General features: G+C 36.0%; 1 protein-coding gene across 1 annotated transcript in view; it reads left to right on the forward strand.

The window, feature by feature from the left end:
- Nucleotides 1-2,707: 2,707 nt before the first annotated feature.
- The window catches only part of ACSL3 (acyl-CoA synthetase long-chain family member 3), a 28,653-nt gene continuing 10,705 nt past the window's right edge, over nt 2,708-20,655 (forward strand). Inside the window, exons 1-9 of the mRNA XM_010019118.1 lie at nt 2,708-3,129; nt 9,428-9,605; nt 13,946-14,055; nt 15,341-15,479; nt 17,827-17,977; nt 18,506-18,629; nt 18,908-18,979; nt 19,484-19,623; nt 20,346-20,518. Coding sequence (XP_010017420.1) covers nt 2,779-3,129; nt 9,428-9,605; nt 13,946-14,055; nt 15,341-15,479; nt 17,827-17,977; nt 18,506-18,629; nt 18,908-18,979; nt 19,484-19,623; nt 20,346-20,518 — 1,438 coding nt within the window. The 5' untranslated portion in view covers nt 2,708-2,778. The remainder of the gene's footprint in view (nt 3,130-9,427; nt 9,606-13,945; nt 14,056-15,340; nt 15,480-17,826; nt 17,978-18,505; nt 18,630-18,907; nt 18,980-19,483; nt 19,624-20,345; nt 20,519-20,655) is intronic.

Here is a 20,655-nt window from a genome sequence, read left to right on the forward strand (position 1 = left end):
TTGGTGTGGTTATTTTAGAAATGATGGGGAATGTTGCTTTTTCCTTCTGAGGTAGGAATAAAGCTGTTAGAATAACTGCAAAATCAGATGAGCTGCTATTCTAGAAGGGCTCAGTGCCTCTCTGACTAAGGAAAGTTACGAAACCCAGAGGAAGTACTTTTGGACAGGCTCCACTGTTGTTCAGACAGGGAATTTCTTTGGAGAACAATTTTCCAAAAACTATTAAATCTTTTGCCTTAATTTTTGCCTGTAACAGCGTTTGGTTAAATTATGGTTTTACTTCGTAGGCACAGAGAAGTTTTTCAGCTTTATAAAGATGGGGGGGGGGGGAGCGGGTAATGGGGGCGGGGGGGGGGGGAAGTGTCACCATCCCTGAATCAGGCTAGACAAAATTACAGTACAACTTTTTGGAAAAATGGGTAAAACTTTGTTGTGTGAATTCTGGATTCAGCTTTAAAACATCATGTTCTATGCTGCTATCAACCACAGCATAATTTTTCTGGCTGTGGTAGCTTATTGCCTGGCACATGATTATTTCCATTAAGTATCCTTCAGTGACAGCCTAAGTACATAAGTCTCTTCAAATGATTACTGAGTTTGCCCTTTAGCCTATTTAAGTGTTTTGAGTTTGTTTTTTTGGAATTGACTTGTTTGTGTTGTCTTTCTTTAACTTATCATGGCTTTTTGTCTTTGATCTGAAAATTTAAATATAGACACTTGCCTTCTTTCTTAAGGCTTTAAATCCCTTTTACCACTCTGCTGTTTGATCCAGTAAGTCTTGACTGTGAAGAGCTTGTATGCTTTATTTGAATACATGTTTCTGGGTGCTTTACAGAATAGAGTTTGATGTCTCTTGGTTCCTCCACACTGCCTGTAACAATGTAATGTTATTGATGAGGATACGGCACCTTGTTAGAGAAGTTGATGGTGAAATCTTTTTGCTTGGAGTTTTAAGAAATCGTGTAGTTTAGTGAGAGATGGAATTAATTTCTTCCTACAAATGAAGGATACTGGATTGATCAGTTCTCAAAAGGACCAACAAATCTGAAGTCCATGAAACAAGGTTTCTTTCCATTGCCACTGAAGGATCTTAAGTATTTAAACATTACTTTTTCAACTAAAATTTCTTTTCATTAGGGTTTTCAAAGAGTCTATGAATGTAAGACATCAGTAAAGAATAATATGGTATTGGCATTGTATCTTATGAATAAAAATTTACTTAGTTTAGAAAGAATTATCAAAGTTATGCATCTCACATCATTATTAGTTGCTTGGTTTATGGTATTGCTTTTAGTACAATTACATCAATAGTGGATGATAATAATAGGACAAGGAATAATGGCTTTAAACTGAAAAGGGTAGATTTTAGGTAAGATACTAGGAAGAAAGTCTTTATTCTGAGGGTGGTGAGACAGTGGAACAGATTGCCCAGAAAAGTTGTGGATGCTGCATCCCTGGAAGTGTTCAAGGCCAGGTTGGATGGGGCTTTGAGCAACCTGATTTAGTGGAAGGTGTCCTTGCCCATAGCAGGGAGATTGGAACCAGGCGATGTTTAAGTTCCCTTCCAACCCAAACCATTCTATGAGTCTACGATTCTATGACATGAGAAACAATTCATCCATTCCTATTTAGAAGACTGCAATACCTACTGATAGTGTCATTTCTTTGGACACTACACAACATACTGAACCACAAACATAGAAATGACATGTGAATGTCATGTATTTATCTGAAAATGTTATGTGATTGTACAAGTTAAAAGATTCTTTCCAATCACATCAGAATACCTACATGCATATCTTCACTAGCAATCTTTATGACATTTGACTGTAAATCATCAACCTCCATACAGCTGTAAGGAAACAATTAATGCCACCACTCTGTACGTGAGAACCTGAACCACTAAGTAAGTTGAATTACCTTTCCAAACATTATACAGATTGGGACACCTACATAAGAGAAGGAGACTGTAACCTTCCTCCATGAGGGTCTGTATGTGACAGAACTTTGCTGGTTCTTTTTTTCCTATGGACTTCCTGTCAGTACTACGCTTCCAGTCCAAGTACCAGTATGCAGTGGGCATCTTTATTATGTAAATACATGAATACATGAGAAAAAGTTAACTAATATTTAGTAAATACTGGAAAATAGGTTGGAAATATCCCCAAAATCCTCACAACAGCACTATGAAGAGAAGAGTAACTTTTTCTAAGGTCCCGATGATGCCAGGATATTCAATATTTTTTAGAGCATCATTTATCTTACCAAACACCACAATGATGGAACTTTCTAACGTGTTCTACCTTGGAGTTAAGAAACTATGCCATCTATCTAAAAGATTAAAAAAAAAATTTAAAAAATTAAAATCTTTATGGAAAACAAGGACTCTTGTCATGTGGTTGAGTGTGAATTTCTGCAGTGGTGAGTTCGTCAGCAGTTACAAATATCAATGTTCTGTGCATAAGAGCAAAACGAACTGTAAATGCACTTTATGCTTCACTCAAGTAACTTCTCAAATGTATCATCATAGACTTGCAGAATGGTTTGGATTGGAAGGGACCTTAAAGATCTATTGGTATTTTGTTTCATTGTGTTAAGACTTCCAGCATGATTTCTGCGTAAAAAGACCTACTGGGATACCGATTGTAATGATATGTTTGAAAATAAGCCCCCTGCCAACAGCTAACATTCTCTCTTCTCTTTTCAGATCTTTTTGGATCCCTGTCTAATCGGTCCATGTTTCTGAATTCTTCCTTGTAACCTTCGCAAGCAGACAAAATGAAGTTGAAGCATAATATCAACCCTATTCTTCTACAGTTTATAAACTTTATAATTTTGGTGTACTCCTTTGTAACATACATTCCGTGGTACATATTTTCAGGATCAAGGCAGGCTATAGCAAAAGCCAAACAGGTTAAAGCTAAACCTGTGAACAACAAGCCTGGGAGTGCATACAGATCTGTTAACAGTCTACATTGCTTAGCTTCAGTTTTATATCCTGGGTGCGATACACTTGACAAAGTTTTTAAATATGCTAAAACTAAATTTAAGGACAAAAAGCTCTTGGGAACACGTGAAATCCTAAAAGAGGAAGATGAAATCCAGCCATCAGGAAAGGTTTTTAAAAAGGTAAGTTATTTTTTTGCAGTCTGCCTTCAAGAATTGTCTCAAAGCATGTTTACTTTCTCTTGCAATGTTTCTAGTCAAGTAAAGTGCACCTGGGGAAAAAACAAGTTTCTCTATTTAGAGTACGTAGTGATAAAAAGAATTAATTTACCTAATTCCCAACCTTTCATTACTCGACATTTAAACCAAATCTAAACCTCCTTTTTGTGTTCTGGAGTAGATATCCTTTTTGTATGGTTTTAGACAAAGAGAAAATGTAAATGTGTTTTAGGTATTTGCTTTTACTATTCAGCTGATGATATAACTGGCTTTAAAGTTTTCCTTCTGGGTGGATGAAAAAACAAGTCTCCCTTTGTGTTATTCTGAACTATAATCAGATAAATACAGAAAAATTACTAGGTGCCTATACTCAGATGTGCCTTTCCAGTAAATTTAAGTGTAATTTAAGGATTTACTGTACTGCTCTGTGAATTCAGGGCTTAAATGAAATTTTTATTTGGAAAAGGATTGCACAGACTTCAGTTGAAAGAGTCCTTTTTCCCTTACAATCTTCTTTAAGGTGAACTAGTACTCTGCTAATCTGCAACCATGGGGGGTGTGTGTGTGAGAGAGATGTAATTTCAATGTAGCACTCTGTTGTTTCAAGGGACTGGCTTTGCACAGTCTTAAATTTGGGCCTGAATTGTCAGTTGCTGCTTTGTATTTGTTCAGAGGCATTTAAAAGTGCACTTTTGTCTGAAGAAGCAAGTCAAGATACCATTAACAGGATACATGTAAATGTGCAGATATGTGTTAAAGGTCTGCATTTCTTTGTTAGAAGTTGTTAACTATATGCTGTAAACACAATTTTTAGTTAAGATTAGTTTTCCTGCAGAAGGAAAACTTACCTCTTCATATAATAAAGAATTCATTAAATACTGCTGGTTTTAATTGTGATGTGGGAGTAGAATATCACGTATGACAAGTTCAGTTCTAAGTCTTTATAGAAGCTTTGTTAGTGAAACTTCCTCCCAGCTATGGAGTTAAGTTTGCAGTATGAAGGAAATGCTGGGAGAAATGGGTACATGTCATCTTTCCTGATATATGTTTTGCTCTGTCATTGCCCCATAAACAAACAAAGTTCATGTTATATAAAGTGTGCTTCTGAGCACAAATCAGAATTTTGGCTGCTTGTGATCTGTGCTCTGTTTTTTAAACATAATTAGTAATGCAAGGCTTAAGAACTTGGGAGTTTTAGCCTTTTCCATTATGCAAGCAGAGTGTTCTGAATATTGGAAAGCTGAAGAATGTTGGTGTGACCTACTTAAATTACTTTGTTTCAAAGTATTTAGACTCAGAAATTACCTAAGTTTGGTGATTTTGTGTAAGCTTGTTGTAACAGTTTATTATGGTTGATTGCTGTGCTTGCCCTCGTGTTTTGTTCCAAGCTGTGGCATTATCACATAAGTCTACTTTTAATTATGTTTTTCCCATTAAAGAATACAGTGTTTCTTAATATCTCCTAACATGTTCTAGCAAGTGAAGAAACTTGGAAAATTTCACAAGATACCTTGTTGGTTCTAAATGTCAGGGTTCTTTTCCTATGATTTTTGTCTTTGATATCATGCATCTTTTTATTGCCCGGTTTATTTTACTAAAGGCAACTTATTGAAGTTTATTTGGTATGACTTTTCAAAAAGGTACACAACAATTTAGTTCTTAGATAAAATATGTATAATTTCAATACTTTACAGGAATTGCAAATTTGTTAATTATTTTTTCCCTTTCAGAAGTAGAACACAGTGGGAATGATCGATGTGTTTTTCTGAGCTCATCTGTGAGTCAGGGGCAGATCTGAATGTAGATCCATGTACTGAGTTACATTACCTATTAGAAGATGTGTCTGTGTGCAAATTGCAGTAGGCTAGATTAGCCTATTTAATGATTCGTTAATAGAGTAAGTATATATCTCAAGTAAAATATTAAGCTTCTGTTCTTAGGAGAGCTAAATGTGCTCATGCTTCTAGCTAAAATTATTTAAAGCAAGATACTGAGCATCTTTAAGAACAGATACTACATTAATTTATTCTGAGAACAGTGATATCCCAGATACTGTGTAATTTCTTGAGATTTTATGGTACTGTAGTGTTCAAAAGATTTTATTCCTTTGTAGTTGCCAAAGTAGCAGCACTTCATGGATGTTAATAAAATATACATACTTGCTTTTGGTCATTTTGTGTTTTATAATATTTCATGTGTAGTTAGTTTTTTCCTGTTTCCTTCTGTAATCTCCCTTAATGCAATTGGAGAGCATAATAATACCAATCTCATAAAATACGTGTATAAGTCAGGATAAAATAATGTTGAAGATACTTCAGTGATTAAGATGTAGTTAATCGGAAAAATAATTTAAGCAGAGCTTAAACTTTATGATGTCCAAAAGATGAACTTCCTTTGGTTAATTATTTTGTGTCATCTTAGTTACAGTTTATATTGTCACGTGCTTGCTTTTACATTGTATGTGGATTTTGCTTTGTGTGTGTGTTTTTCTGGGGGGTAATGGTGTTGGTTTTAGGGTTGGCTGGTTTTGTTCTGTTTTAAAAACAGAACAAATTCTGTTCTTGTGAGCAAGAACAGAATTAATGTGAACATAATAAGACATAGTAGGGAAAACTAAGCAGGATTTTGCTAAGTGAAAGTGATTTGCCTAAAGCTTGTGAGACTTAATGTGAGACAGTAAAGCACCTGGGCAAGCATTTGGACATTCAGAACATTATTCATTATAGCTGAAACTGAAACTTTTACTGTGAAGTGGCAGGAAGGTTCTTGCCATGATGAGTGAGTGAGCAATAGAAGAGTAGCTTATGATGTTGAAAAACACATGGTGCTATAATGGTAAATAATATTTTAGGGTGGTGATTTCGGAAGTGTTCAGCTGCAGTCCATGTTTTTATGTGAAAAAGCTAAAAAATAGACATTTTCAAATAACTTCCTTTGTATTATTTTTAATGTATTTTCTTCGAAGAAATGTATACAATTCATGATCACTGATTTTGAAATTGTAGTCAAGGTTCTTCAAGTCTTATAAACTACTTTTAGGAAGACCTTGAAAGGTAACTGGGATCAGGTAGTTCAATGACTCTGCATGTACCATCAGCTTTTTGAGAATATTGTATGACACCTTCATGCTAAAAATTTGAATGTGGTTGCCCTAAAATCAAGATTAAATACATGTTCACTGTGTAGCAAGTGTTCAGTGTCTATACTTTGCTGGATTTCCAAATGCTAATACAGTACTGGTATTCAAGAGCATTTTCCAATCTGTTAAATAGGCAACTCAAATTTTTTAATAACTTGCAGTTGAAGTGTGTTTAAAAGCGGGTGCACTAGAGGGCAGTGTTTTCCTAGTTAATGTAGCATTTCGACATAAGCGTTTGGAGGTCTCCTGATCTAGTGTTTGGGTTTATATGTCTGTTTAATCAGTTCTCAATAATTTTGAGTCCTTGGGCCCTTCTCTTGCAAACTCTTGGAGTTGCTTTCTTTACATGCGTAAGTCGTTATCTAGCAGAAATAAGTTCTGAGAGTCATAAAATTAAGTGTGTGTGAATGTTTAAAAGATTATGGCACTTGACATCAGTCTTAACGGTTGTTTACAGTAGAAATTGTGCATTGGGAAATATTAGCGAAAGCTACTGAGGGAAGGGCTAAGGAGCTGGATTTGGAGGCATACTGAAACATAAGGAAGGATGAGAGAAACCATAACTGGCTCTGTGTCCTACTAAAGAAGCAGAAGAAGGGGTCATACGGACATAGGCAGTATATTAATATGTCATAGGAAGGGACTAGAGAGGAAATGTTGGGCATGGGGAGGAATTTAAATATATCGAAGGCAGTAGGAAAAGTAAAACTCAAAAAAGCTGCGTTGAAAAAGGTTTTCTCATCTATTTTCACATGTCAGTGTTCTTCAGAAATATGTTTCTCTCTATATAAAAATAATTAGAACACTGCTGTACTTCCTGTGTATTTTCTAACCTTTTCAGAAAGGAAAGCACCACTACTTTATATCAGATGTGCTTAAGCAATCAGGATAAATTATTTAACAGAATAAAAAAGGGAAAAAAAAGAATCACAAGTGTTATTCAGAAAGATCCATTTTTGACTGTTTATTGATTTATTATTCCTACCTTGGTGAATTACATTGTGAATGGTGGAAATTACCATAACCTCCTTATTTACGGATTGGTAAACTTGCCAGAAACAGTAACAGGAATCTGCTTGTATTTCTTGGCCTAATTATTTGACAGCAGTGTCCCTGAGGCCATACTGTAGGTAGAGTATAATGGTGGAAAGGGTGTCACCCATTCACTGCTATAAATTGTTTTTAACTGATGAGCTTGTCAGGAATTCCCAAGTCTGCCAAAAATACTGTATTTGGGAGGAAAAATGACCCAAATTAGAATTATAATTTGAAATTACTGAAATTTGGATGGACAGGAAAAGGAACAGTGTTTTCTTTGGAAGCAGTAAAAGTTTTCCATACCAGAAATATCTTAGCGTGTTGAAACTGAAAGGAACTCCCAGGTCCTTCTCTTTGTGGGGACTGTAGCTTTGTGTAGTTGTGGTGTGAGCCCTCTGCCCTGCAGTGCTGCAATTCTGCTGTGATTCTGTCACTGGTTACAGCAGAGAAATTTAGTGTAATCTTTCTTCTCCAGGAAGGTTTTTGGCTCTGGAACAGCCTATTTGCCCATGAAGCTGAGCTGCTGTGAATAAAATAGGAAAACCTGAGCTATTTGTGTGAGAAATGTTTTGTTTTCTGGTAGAATCGCTAAGTATTGCTATTATTGGCAAGTATTGTTTTTCATGTTTGTAGAATTATATTTTCCCATGAAAACATTTGTGAATTTTCTAAGCAGCTGCACATATACCTGTCCTCAGTTAAGAAAGGTTTGTCCTGCTAAACATGTAGGTTAATGAGAAATATGCAGCACGGCTGTAGTAGGTACAACTCAGTTGCCCAATAGCAAACTTCAGCAGTTTGAAAAAGTGTTTTGATGAAAGGAATCTATTAGATGTTATTTTCCTTTGGAGGTTGATTTTCAAATTTGTTTTATTACAGAAGTGGATGTGGAAGTACAGACTTGTTAGAAATGCAGTTACATGCCACAAAGTTGTTAGATTTTACAGTCCACAAGATTTAAATTTAAAGTTGATAAATGAAATGCTGAAAACAGAATGGGAGAGGAGGAGAAGGTTTGCTTTTTAGCTTTTTTTTTTTTCTTCCTAGTGTTTGCTTGCATTTATTACTAATGCTATGTAGGCAAATGAAATGCCTGAAGTACTTGACTAATAAAAATTTTATTTTTCAAAATTGCCAAGGTGCTTGTATAACTAGATGAGTATGGTGTAATATAGTCTGGATTTCAGTGTAAAACATCTTCATACTCCATCTGTTTATGAAAACATCTCTGATATCCTCAAAGAAATCCTGTCACTCAGTAAGAATATAGTACTGCAAGGTGCAAGTGCACACATAAAAAAAATTTGATGGATAGTGACCTGTAATTTCAAATCCAGTTTTGTAGTGCACCAGCTTTCCCATATAGACGAAAACCAAGATTGCTTAATGTTTTCCACATGACTTCTTAGTACTGAGATTTGCCAGTAGTTTCCAGTCTAGTCTTCTGTCCCACTTTTGTTTAACGGTAAACAGGGCAAGAAGATTACTCCTCTTCCACCCCTGACATTCATTCTGGAACAAAGGGAAAGGTATTTCACAATTTCTGACTGAAGACCCATTGATATACTGCTTTCTGTATTCCAGTTTCCCTTTCTTCTTGTTTCATGCTTGATTTTTTTTTTTGTTTTTGTTTTTTGATAAGAATGAACACCTAAATATCATATCTGTGTAGGAGAATTGTAGCCCAAGTATCCAAGAAAGCAAATATAGAAAATGAATTGTACTAGCTAGTGGTTGTTGCTCTTTGCTTAAAATAAACCTTTGTAAAAACTAAAGCCATATGGGTTTGATAACTATGGCCTTTCAAAGGGTTCTGTAACTACTAAATACAGTGGGAAGCATGTGCTTTCCTAATGTGAAAATAGCAACTGAGGTGATAACATATGTGGAGCTATTGCAGTATTTGTGTTGGAACTTACACAGTCCCTGCAGTTTTTGGCAAGAATATTATTCATTATCTTGAGTAAACTGCTGTTACAATTCAAGCAAGTACTACTTCAAACATCTGTGGTTTCTTCGTGTGGATGGAGTTGGACATGTGTTAAGGATTTTCGTTTTCTAAGCTGAATTTATTATTCTTATTAGGTCATCCTTGGCAAGTACACCTGGCTTTCATATGAAGATGTATACATTAAAGCTGTTAATTTTGGAAATGGCTTAGCAGTATTGGGTCAGCAACCAAAGACTAACATTGCTATCTTTTGTGAGACTAGAGCTGAGTGGATGATTGCAGCACAAGCCTGCTTTATGTGCAACTACCAGCGTAAGTATGCATCTTTCCTAAAATTATGTCTTGATCTTGCAACACAATCTGAAAATAAATCTTTTATTTCATATACTAAGAAAACTTTATATAGATTTTATGTAGAATATTTAAAAATACAAATAAAAAAATGCTGTGTAGGGTAGAGACTGTACTTTGTAGTGTTTTGCTTTATTGAGCAGAAACCTGTATTTGTGTGCGGATGGAGTATGGTTTCAGTAAGTGTAACTTGCTTAATGAATTTGAGAGATTTATTTTCCTTTAGTCTGAAATCAGTACAGATTCCTGAGCGTCTAAAAACAAACAAAAATCACACATGAATTCATTGACTCAGTTTCAAGAGTTGATGTGAAACCTTCATGTGTAAGTTTTGTTTTAACTGGGTATTTTGTCAGTTCTTCAGGTTTGATTTTGGTTGGGCCTGTTGTTCTTACTGAGAAATCTATTGAGTGCTGATCTCAATTTGAAATACAAATTGTTTTCAAATGTCTGTTTCATCATCACTCCATGTAGTATGTCATTCACCTAACTATAAGGCCAGCCTGGCTGCATTCTGTGGTGCTCCCAGGGGCACATTTCTCACTTTCCTCAAAGGACACTCTAGAAGCTACTGTTCCTTACAGGCTTTGGCCTCTTCCCTCCCATACCACACTTCTCCTTTGGTAAGAGATGGGCTGTGGAAGCCAGATGTGGAGAAATTACTGATTTACTACCTACCTACACTAAAGATACATGTCAGTTAGACTTTTTTCAGATTTTGGAAGCAAGCCTAAGAATCTTAAATGGTCCCTGTCTGCTATGAGCATGTTTCAATTTGAGAATCCATGTTTTCATGAGTATGTAGCAGTTTTCATTTAAATAAAGCTATCTAATAGGAGCATACTGAGAAGGTGAAGCCAGAGTCTGCTCAAGGTGTGGTTTGGTAAGGCTGGAGGCAACAGGCACAAGTTGAAACACGGGAAAACTTGACTAGACAGTAAGACAAACTTCTGAGTGGTTATGGTAATCTCCATGCTTGGAGATACAATCATAGAATGGTTAGGATTGGAAAGGACCTTAAGACCTTTCCAACCCCCCTGCAATGGGCAGGGATGCCTCACGCTAGGCCATGGCCTTGAGCACTCTGCTGTAATGAACTGTATTATGCATGTGATCTTCCCAGGTGCCTTCCAGCCTAAATTCAGTGATATTTTTGGTTCCTTCTTCACTGAGTGACAGCTTCTGACTTGTCTACCAGAGCAGAGATCTGCACAGACTGTTCTTGGATGAGATGCCCGTGTTGCTTTTAAACTACATGCCTCTTCATACAACGTGTCAGTTCCCTCTTAGCACTTCTGGGATCTGTTAGATGCCTAGTGACTGTTCTGGGAATAAAATGCAAAGGCTTGTATCAATTATTTTTACTTTGGAAGTGCAGTACACTTAGAAATCCTACGAAGGTTTTATAATTTGAAGGGAAAAATGTATCTGAGATAGTGGATGGATGTCATGTGCGGAATGGTATGCATATGGTTTTGGGTTTGTTGGATTAATGTTTTAAATTCCCTTACTGAGACGTGCTTCAGCACACTGTCTCATCTAAGCTCTATGTCATCTTGTGTGAACTTGGCTGACTTGAGTATTGGCAGATGATGATATTATCGTGCAGTGTTCACAGTCAGTTTGCTGAATGAATTATAAAATTCAGATGACGTTGAAGAAGTAGTGTGGCAAGACATTGCTAAATGACTTATAGTAGCATTTTCATCTTACAAGTTTCGCAACAGCTAGCTGCTGTGGTAGTCTTGTGACATTCTTTCCGAATGTGAAATGTGTTAAATTTGATGGTATGTGCCCAGAACTGTTGTCAAGAGGGCAGGTTCATCTGCTTCATGTGTAGTAGTGCTGGAGAGAATGCCTTTTGTACTACAGAATTAAATGGGGAAAGTAATTTTTGTCTTATAGATTACTTGCACAAAGAATTGGTATTATGATTCTAAGTACTTGCTTGATTGTAAATTTGACCCTGTTTGAAGCTAGCTAAGTCTTGTATTTCAGGAGGTAGAGCGGGATTGCTAGTTCAAAAAGAAAAAAAAAGTGCTAACATGAAAACAGGTTTTCTTCCAAAGTATCTCTTCATGTGTGTGAAGAGCTCTTCACTAGTGTAGGCAGATAAAACACCTGAGTGCATAACCAAATAATGAGATAAATAGGAAAGGTTATGTTTCATTTTTCAATCATGCCTTCCAGAGGCTTGAGCAGAAGTGGTTTTGTCAGAATTGATTTGGCTGAAGCGTTTGAAGGTACATTTTGCTTTTTTATTTGTGATATGTGATAGATGCTGTAATACTCAGTGTAACATTTTGGTTACAGTGAAATAAGTGGCAAAAGTTCTGTTTGTTTCTTTAGGGCATGGCTTTGTTTTTGTGTATTAGCTGACAAATTTAGTGAGGCTGAGAGTTTCTTTTTTGATTTTTTTTTTTTTTTTTTTTTGGACCAGTATTCCTAGTAGAAGTTCAGGTATCAAAGACTCATGCTATTGCATGTGTAAAGATGAACACAAAAGATAATGTTCTTGATAAGTTTTTAAGAGAACAAGGGGAGAAAAAAAATTACCTAAACTTTCAGATTTGCCTGAAAAAGTTTTACGTGCCAATGTGGAGAAGCAAGAATTTCACAGATCAGTCATTGCTCAGTTGTTTTTTTTTTCTCTCCATGACATCAGTACACCATCATATAAATGGCATAGTCCTCTTTGGCTCTGTCCTATAGCTCTAAGTTGTCCTTGATGTAGATGAGTAATTAGCTACATAAATGGTTGTTTCAGAGATTGTGCTTTTCTTTCCGGGCGGCGTGTTGTCTTGGTTGTGCTTGTTGGCTTGGGGAAGCTGAATTTCTGCTAGATGTTTATATAACAGGGGTCACTGCAGTAAGTAGAGAGAGCTCGTGGGAACTAGTAGAGGCACTCTTCTGGACTTTGCTCCCACCAAATTAAAGAAAACACAGTGCATGTGCATTTGCCCTGCAACAGTTCTGAACTATGATGGACTGTTTTAACAAGGGAAAAATAAGGGGAGGTCAACTTGTCTGTGTAAGAAAACTGCTTTTGAGTTCTTCCTTGGTACACTGCACTGGGTTTGTAACTCCCTGGATTTCAAATCTTAGAATACGACAGAGTTTGATTTGATTTACTTTTAATTTTTGTTGCAGTGAACGTAGTATAGTTCTAGCCCTAACATACAGTGAGTGTCTTGTTTTAGTAATTATGTTGTTTAATTATTCAGCTAGGTCCGGGCTAAAATACAAAAAAACCCTCAGATACTTAATGTGACAAACCCTCCAACGCTGATGTTGTAGTTATTAATGATTGTGATGATTTACCTTACAGATTTCTTGAGATGCCCCTGTTTAACAGGCTGCTTGGAAAATGGGGGATTTATATTGTTTTTAAGAGCAATACCTCTCTTCCTCTTTGAGCTGCCTTTTTAGTCTCCAGTCTTTTACAGTCTTTTCTCATTCAGTTCCCATAACAATGGTAGGGAATTAAATACAATTTTTAAGTTGTTAATATGAAGTCGTTGTTTAACACTATATAGCTAATGAGCTGTCCTTAAATACAGGAAATGGGGTTTCTAGTAGTCAATTTCCTAAATATTTTATTTCCTTGCTATTCTATATTCTCATGATGTCAGTTCAATGTCTAATGATTGTGATGATTAAACCTTTATTATGTTGTTACAAACAGATGGGAGCAGGTTTATTAGAGTATGAGAATTAACCTGCTGATGACAGGTATTGCAATATTACAGTAATTTTTTTTATTAGTCAATTGTAAAAGGTTAGTAACAAAGCATGTGAATTCTGAAAAGTCACATAAATGAAATCTGTACATAAGAGGACTGTTAAACAGTGTATTAAACTGAGAACAGATGCCTACTTTTAAAGTGGTCAAAGCCATGAAGGTACAAGAAGAGATCTAGAAGAGAATTACATAGGGTAATGTGGTTTTGGTACCTGTGGTTAGACCTTGAAAAATAGTAAACACTTGTATAGACAATGGTTGTTCTTTATTCCTTCTCAGAGTAACTGAAAGTTAATGCTGTATTTAAATTCATGCTATATGGTGGGGTGGTTTGTTTGTTTTGTATTTTTTTGTGTGTCTGTGTGTGTTTCTTAGATTTGTGGGTTTGGGGTTTTTTTTGGTGGTGTGGTTTGTTTTGTTTTTTTGGTTTTTTTTGTTTGGGCCAAATGTTTACTGTATTGCTTAATTTAGAATAGGTTAATCTCAGCCCTTTATTGTAAGATACACTTGAAGGTGTAACATAGAGATTCACCATTTTTATCCCCATTTTCTCTTCCAGTTGTTACACTGTATGCTACTCTGGGAGGCCCAGCAATAGTACATGGGCTGAATGAAACGGAGGTGACCACCATCATTACCAGTAAAGAATTGATGCAAACAAAACTGAAGGTCAGGAAACTGGTATCTCTCTCTTTCCACTGTATCTGTTCATTATTGTTAAAAGGCCTGGTTCCATTGTACAAAACAAGGATTTATTGCCTCTCTGTAGGGGAGACACATCTTTTAGAATAAGATTTATATATCTGTCTTCATGTACAGAAAAAAATGATAGCCTTCATTTTAGGGATTTAGGCTCCTAATAACTCTTGTACAGCTGCAGTGCTGCCTGGAATAACACCTTTACAAGAAACTGCTATGGTTTCTGTGTGGATTTAGCCCCTATAAATTTAACAGTTGAAGCAAATGGGAAGAACATAAAAATGTGTAAACTGTATATGAATAGCTAAATGTGATCATCTGCCTGATTATTGTTGGATCTTTTCCCAGCAGAGAATGGCTCTTTAATCTAAAGATGTGAACTTGAAGAGTTAGAGCTGTTTTATAGTGCAGGGAAGAACTTGCTGAACATTTTAACAGTCAAAAAACTTTTTTAACTTGCTGACCCAGATTGAATACACAAGTGGATCAATTCATCTGCGTGGATTTCATCATCATGTGTTTTGGGGGAACTAGACCTTTCGCATAAGGGAGTTGTTTTAATGAAAAACCATGCGCTATTGCTGAACTTTGAATAAGACTTTCCCAAACCTTTTTTAAGTTAAGTTGCTAGAATGAGAGTTTATATACAATGCACATTTATGTCAGCTTGCAGAAAGAGAATATATTTCTTCTGCTTGAGATGATAATCATCTCCTCTTCCACTAGGACACTGATAAATGGTTTAGAACTCATATTTTGCTTGAAATGCTTAACTAGTGCCTAATTAATAATTTTCTGTATTTTTGCTAGCTGTTGCTAATTTTAAATAGCATAGTAATCAAGGAGCAACGTAAGAATTATGGTGAGCTCAGTGTTGCCAGTTTCTCTGTGTTCTGTGAGAGTGGAAAGTCAATTATCTCTACAAGTCATTGCAGTCTTATTTGTGGGCTTGTCTTGAAATAAGACCGAGATCAGTAAATGGTTGGAAAAGTTTTTGGACTTGTAAGTGGAAAGTTCAGTCAGTTCTGCAAATCTAAATGTGGAAAGTTTTAAGCTTTGCAGCCATTTGAGCTAGACAAAGCTTAGACAAGTTCATCCTCTGGTAGTCTAAATCCTCAGATAATTCATATCAGTATTGTTTTTTTAACATATACGCTAGTGTAGTGGGGTTTTTTGTAGTTTGTTTTGGGTTTTTTTCCTCTCTTGTTGGCATAAGCCTCATGTATCTTTTATGAACACATGTTCATTTCCACAGGAAATTGTTTCTCAAGTTCCACTGCTGCGACATATTATTACAGTAGATGGCAAACCAACAACATGGTCAGAGTTTCCCAAGGGTGTCATTGTTCATACTATGGCTTCTGTGCAAGCTATGGGGGCCAAGGCAGATACTGGTAGGTTATCTCTTCTTTCTATTTAGACATCTCATTTGTTGTCCTACTTTGACCCTGCTGAGTAAATGTGGTGAAACTGCAGATCTCAAAAAATGATGCAGTGATTAACCTTTTATCATCTGCTTTTTCTTTAAATGAAATCTGTGGGGATTTTTGGCTTGGCTGTGGTTGGATTTTGGGGTGTATGGGGGGAGTTTGTTTTGGTTTGGTTTTGACAGAGTAACATGGGTTTAATAATAACAGTTTTCTCCACAACGGAGAAGAATTTTTGGGATAAGCATTTAGGCCAGGATAGAAACTTGGAAAGCATTCTTATGATCAGACATATTAAAACCAGCTTGTTCAGAGCACACAGAGAATACTATTGTGCATTTGACAGCAAAATACATTAGTAATTTCCTACCATTAAGTTTTGTTAAACTCACGAATAACAAAATGTAAAATAGCCATTTAAATCTGATAGAACTTGGTCACTTTTATTGCATTCTGAAAGCATTAATCTACTATGTACATCTCTTAATCTATTTCCAATCTATGTAACACTTAAAATTCAAGATTTCAGAAGGTTTTTTTAACTATTATTATAACAAACTTACATTCTTGGCTCTGAATTGCCGATAAACCTAGTATCTTAAGATATCATATTCAACAGTTGTTTTCTTCTGGTCTTATTCTTCATGTTTTCAGAATCTTTTAACCACTGAAGGCACATGAATGTTGAATTGAATTTTGTTTTGGGAGTGGTGTGGGTGGGTATTCATTGTGCTGTTGAAACTCGGGGGAATGGCAGTTTTTGCTTCCAACATCATGACCTCTCAATTTCTTTAAAAGATGGTTTTCTCTCTTTTTTTTTTTTTTTTTTTTTTTTTTTTTTTTACCCGTTTCATGCACCCTCAAAACTATTTCAGACACCACCAATATAAAAGATTATAGCTGTAGTTCATTAGTTCCATGAGATTTGTTAATCTACGTGCCGTGTAAAAAGGTCTAATCCCTCATTCACTGGTCTTCTAAATAACACATACTATGCACTATAATAAAAACATTATCTTTAGTCACGTTTACCGTTCATAAACTGTGGAATACTACAATGATTTTTTTTTTTTTTAAAAAAACATTGGTTTTTAAAAACATTTTTTTAAAAAAACATGGTCAAGCATGTTCAATTAACATTATATTAAATATATGAGCTGCTGCTTATGCCTTTATTTTCCTCTGTGGTGTTTATCTTGCAGGATGGACAGGGTTCAGGGAGTGGAAAATTAAATGTTTTCACTCTTCTCGTTCAGTACGTGTGGTGTGCTACATGTATTGCTCATTGCAGTTCAAGAAAACAACATACACTTGGCGTGATACAGAAGATAATGTGCTTGGTTGTTTCTTGCCACATAAACTTTCTGCTCTTTTAGACTTCCTAATCTGCTAGTGAATGAGCATGGTAGGGAGGCTAACTTTACTTCTCAACTCCATTCCAACATTATCTGCAGCATCTTACTTGGTCTTTCTACAAAACTCCGAGAAAGAAAACAAAGTAATCTTTTTACTGCAAAGAACCGTCAAGCAAATCTTGCTTTGAAAATGCTGTCATGGTTATTCCGCCTTTATTCTTGCTCTTCTCTTAATTCATCCTATCAAAGTAACAGGTTCGATGGAGCTTTGAGCAACCTGGCCTAGTGGAAGGTGTCCTTACCCATGGCAGGGGATAGATGATCTTTAAGGTCCCTTCCAACCTAAACCATTCTGTGATTTTGCAGTTTTTCCTCTGAATAAACACATTTATTTTCATATTTTCTTGCTCTCAGAGCAAGCATTTTAAAAACACTTTAATCCTATTAAAGCTGTTGAACAGACTTTAAATATTTATAGAAATTGGGCCTCATATTGGCTCAGCAGTGCCTTGCTTCAGGTGTTGCTGCAAATGAGGCAGTGTGGTGTTCCCCTGCCAGGGAGCACAGGAGGAACTAGCTTTGTATGTGGGGATTAACACTGGGGCAGTGTGGAACCAGTGCAGCCTATCTTCCTGAGGATGTTGAAGCTCAGTGGCATTTTGGAGATGCCAAAGCTTCTCACCTTTTTTCTCTCCTCTGCAGGAAGATGGGAAGATTAATAGAAAAAGTGTTGTCATGATAGAGTAGGACAATGTATTAGCTTAGCTAATACAAAAAAGTTCATACTCTTTGTGAAGACACTTAAGCTTAACCACAATCTTTTTAACTGAAAGCAAAATGTAATAGTAGTAGTCATGTAGTATTATGTTGCAGTGACTGCTGAAATCAGCGTATCAGGTCTCCTAGTCTTACAGGCTCTCCACACATTATACATTCTCTTCTTTTAATACAAATTACAGGAAACAAACAGCAGGCCAGGCCTGTGCCCTCTGATGTTGCAGTGATCATGTACACAAGTGGATCCACAGGAGTTCCCAAAGGAGTTATGATCTCCCATTGCAACATAATTGCTGGGATAACTGGAATGGCTGAGAGGATTCCAAATCTGGGGTATGTACCAGTGGTTGCTTACCAGCAAATAAAGTAGTCACGTAGTTGCATATTCTTTTAGATTGATTACTGTGTAAGAGATAACTACTTTATATTACTTCGTCTGGGACACATCATAGTATGCACTGATGTCTGAGCATCTTCCAGTAGCGCATTAAATGACATGACTACGTGTGCTGTTTGTTCTCTCAATTTCTGTATGTGGGCAAGACGGGGACACAGAAGTGCGTGAGGCTGCCTTGCACTAGTGGTTTCTTTCTGTTTGGTGCAGTTTTTCATCTTGTCCACGGAGTTGCCTTTGCAACAGTTGATTGTCTTGTGATGAGTAAACATCACACTTTGTTCGTGCCTTTAACCTATAGTATGTAGTATGCAACTTTTTAAGCAAAACCCATATTTGAAATATATTCTCAAGGCACTTTTCCAGTTTCTTTAGTTCTGCAGTAAGGTCTGTATAAATTTTGCTTAATGACTTATCTGAGGACTCAGATGGTACAGCATAAACCTATTTTCTAAAATTCATTACAGGGAAAAAGATATCTATATTGGCTATTTGCCTCTTGCCCATGTTCTGGAGCTGAGTGCTGAGCTTGTGTGTCTGTCTCATGGATGCCGAATTGGTTACTCTTCACCTCAGACACTAGCTGACCAGGTACGTTGTAGGTGTAAGCACTTACACTAAAAAAACCCAAACCGAAACATAAATTATTACTGAAGTCAGATCTTTGTAATATAACTTAAAAAATACTGCAACAGATCTCTTCTGCAATTCATGAAAACAGGGTGTTGGTGGTTATGACGGGGACTCTGGAGTAGTTGTTAAAATGTAATTTAAATGAAAATGATTGTTTGAAAGATGTGCTATGTCGTTTTGTTTGTCTTGTTTAACATCTTGAATGTGTCTGCTAATAAATATGTTCTTCGCTTTAGTCCTCTAAAATAAAGAAAGGAAGCAAAGGTGATGTTACTACACTTAAGCCAACCCTAATGGCGGCTGTCCCGGTAAGTAACTGAAGGATAAATATTTAAATATGGGGTTTATGTTTTTTTAAAATATAATCCAATTTTTTAACAACAAAATCAACACAATGATCGTTTAAATAAAAAAGAACTTTTGATGTAAAGCTAGTTTAAAATAATATTTTTGGCAGTTATGTTGGAGGTAAACATTCATCATACAAATTTCAATATTTTTCAAAGTTTAAATTGCGGGGATTAGGTTGCCATTTTAAGTAGTCATCTATTCTTCATTATACAAACGAAGAATATGTGCAAATGAGTGGAATAAAGATAATTGGCTGCAGGCAGCTTGGGGTTGACTGGTACTCCTGCTCAAATGTTTGATTTCCTGGTTTCTGTGAACATCTTGCTATCTCAGCAATGGAAGAGGAAACAACCTGGGAGTAGGTTGTCGTCTGAAATGTACTGGAATTTCTAGATCATGTTTCCTTTTTGTACTAAATTCAGGGTTTCTGTGAGTTAAAGTTAGTCTTTTTATGTAACTAGGAAATTATGGATCGGATCTACAAAAACGTCATGAATAAAGTAAATGAAATGACTACTTTCCAGCGGAATCTGTTTATATTGGCCTACAACTACAAGATGGAACAGATTTCCAAAGGTTACACTACCCCACTCTGTGATAGGTAAGCTTAGTTTTATTTTTCAGTGGCACCAAAAAATGCTTATCAAAGTCTTGCCACATGAGCATTATCTACTTGATTTTTTTTCTTTTCTTTGTTTTACTGTTGACGCTTTGAACATGAACAGGTTTGTAATAAAGTGTAAATTCAGTAGTTTGATGCTTTAAAATATCTACTGATAGAATTTAAATGAGTGTTGTTTAACTTGAAATTATTGGAGGTTTATGTTCATTGCATTATTTTCATCAGAAGTTTAGTAATGGACTTAGACAATTCCTCGGTAAGATGGGAAGTCTTCCTATAGCTAACTTTAGATTTTGCCCTTTCACAGAAGCGAATGGTATAATATTTGAAGTTGGAAGAAACCTTTAAGGATCATAGAGTCCAACTCCCAGCTTCACTGAGTTAAGAATAAAGATAAGCTAAAGGATAATATAATTGTAAAATTTATACAGCTTATTTAAATTATTTTTGAGGAGAAAAATCACAGAATTTTACTGTCTTAAGAAATCTGCAGTCTTAAAACATTTAAACCATCTTCAAATTAGAATGTGGAAACATAAATCTTGTATTCTCAAACTTCAGTGTGCTCCTTCAGAGTTTTTCTTGAATACCAATAGAAGTTTATTTGAAGATGGTGCAAACTTTGAGTTCAGATACAAAATTAAGTAGTCTCTTGTTTTGTTTTTAAGCAACAAATACATACTCGTATCTTTGCATTTTAGCCTTATTTTCCGGAAAGTACGAATGCTGCTAGGTGGAAAAATTCGTATCCTGCTTTGTGGAGGAGCTCCGCTCTCTGCAGCAACTCAGCGGTTTATGAACATTTGTTTCTGTTGCCCTGTAGGACAGGGGTATGGACTAACTGAATCCTCTGGAGCTGGAACGATCATGGAAGGTTGGTGTCAGTGCATCCCACTGAGTGCTGTGATCCATGCTGAGTGCTCTGTGTGTATCGTCTTTGACAGTCTATTCATTTGGTGTATGCCACCAAATATTAATTGGGGAATTCTGGGAATCACCTATAATAATAAA

Source organism: Nestor notabilis, unplaced genomic scaffold, assembly GCF_000696875.1.
Source record: "Nestor notabilis isolate BGI_N333 unplaced genomic scaffold, ASM69687v1 scaffold15917, whole genome shotgun sequence".
In the NCBI taxonomy this organism is placed as follows: domain Eukaryota; kingdom Metazoa; phylum Chordata; class Aves; order Psittaciformes; family Psittacidae; genus Nestor; species Nestor notabilis.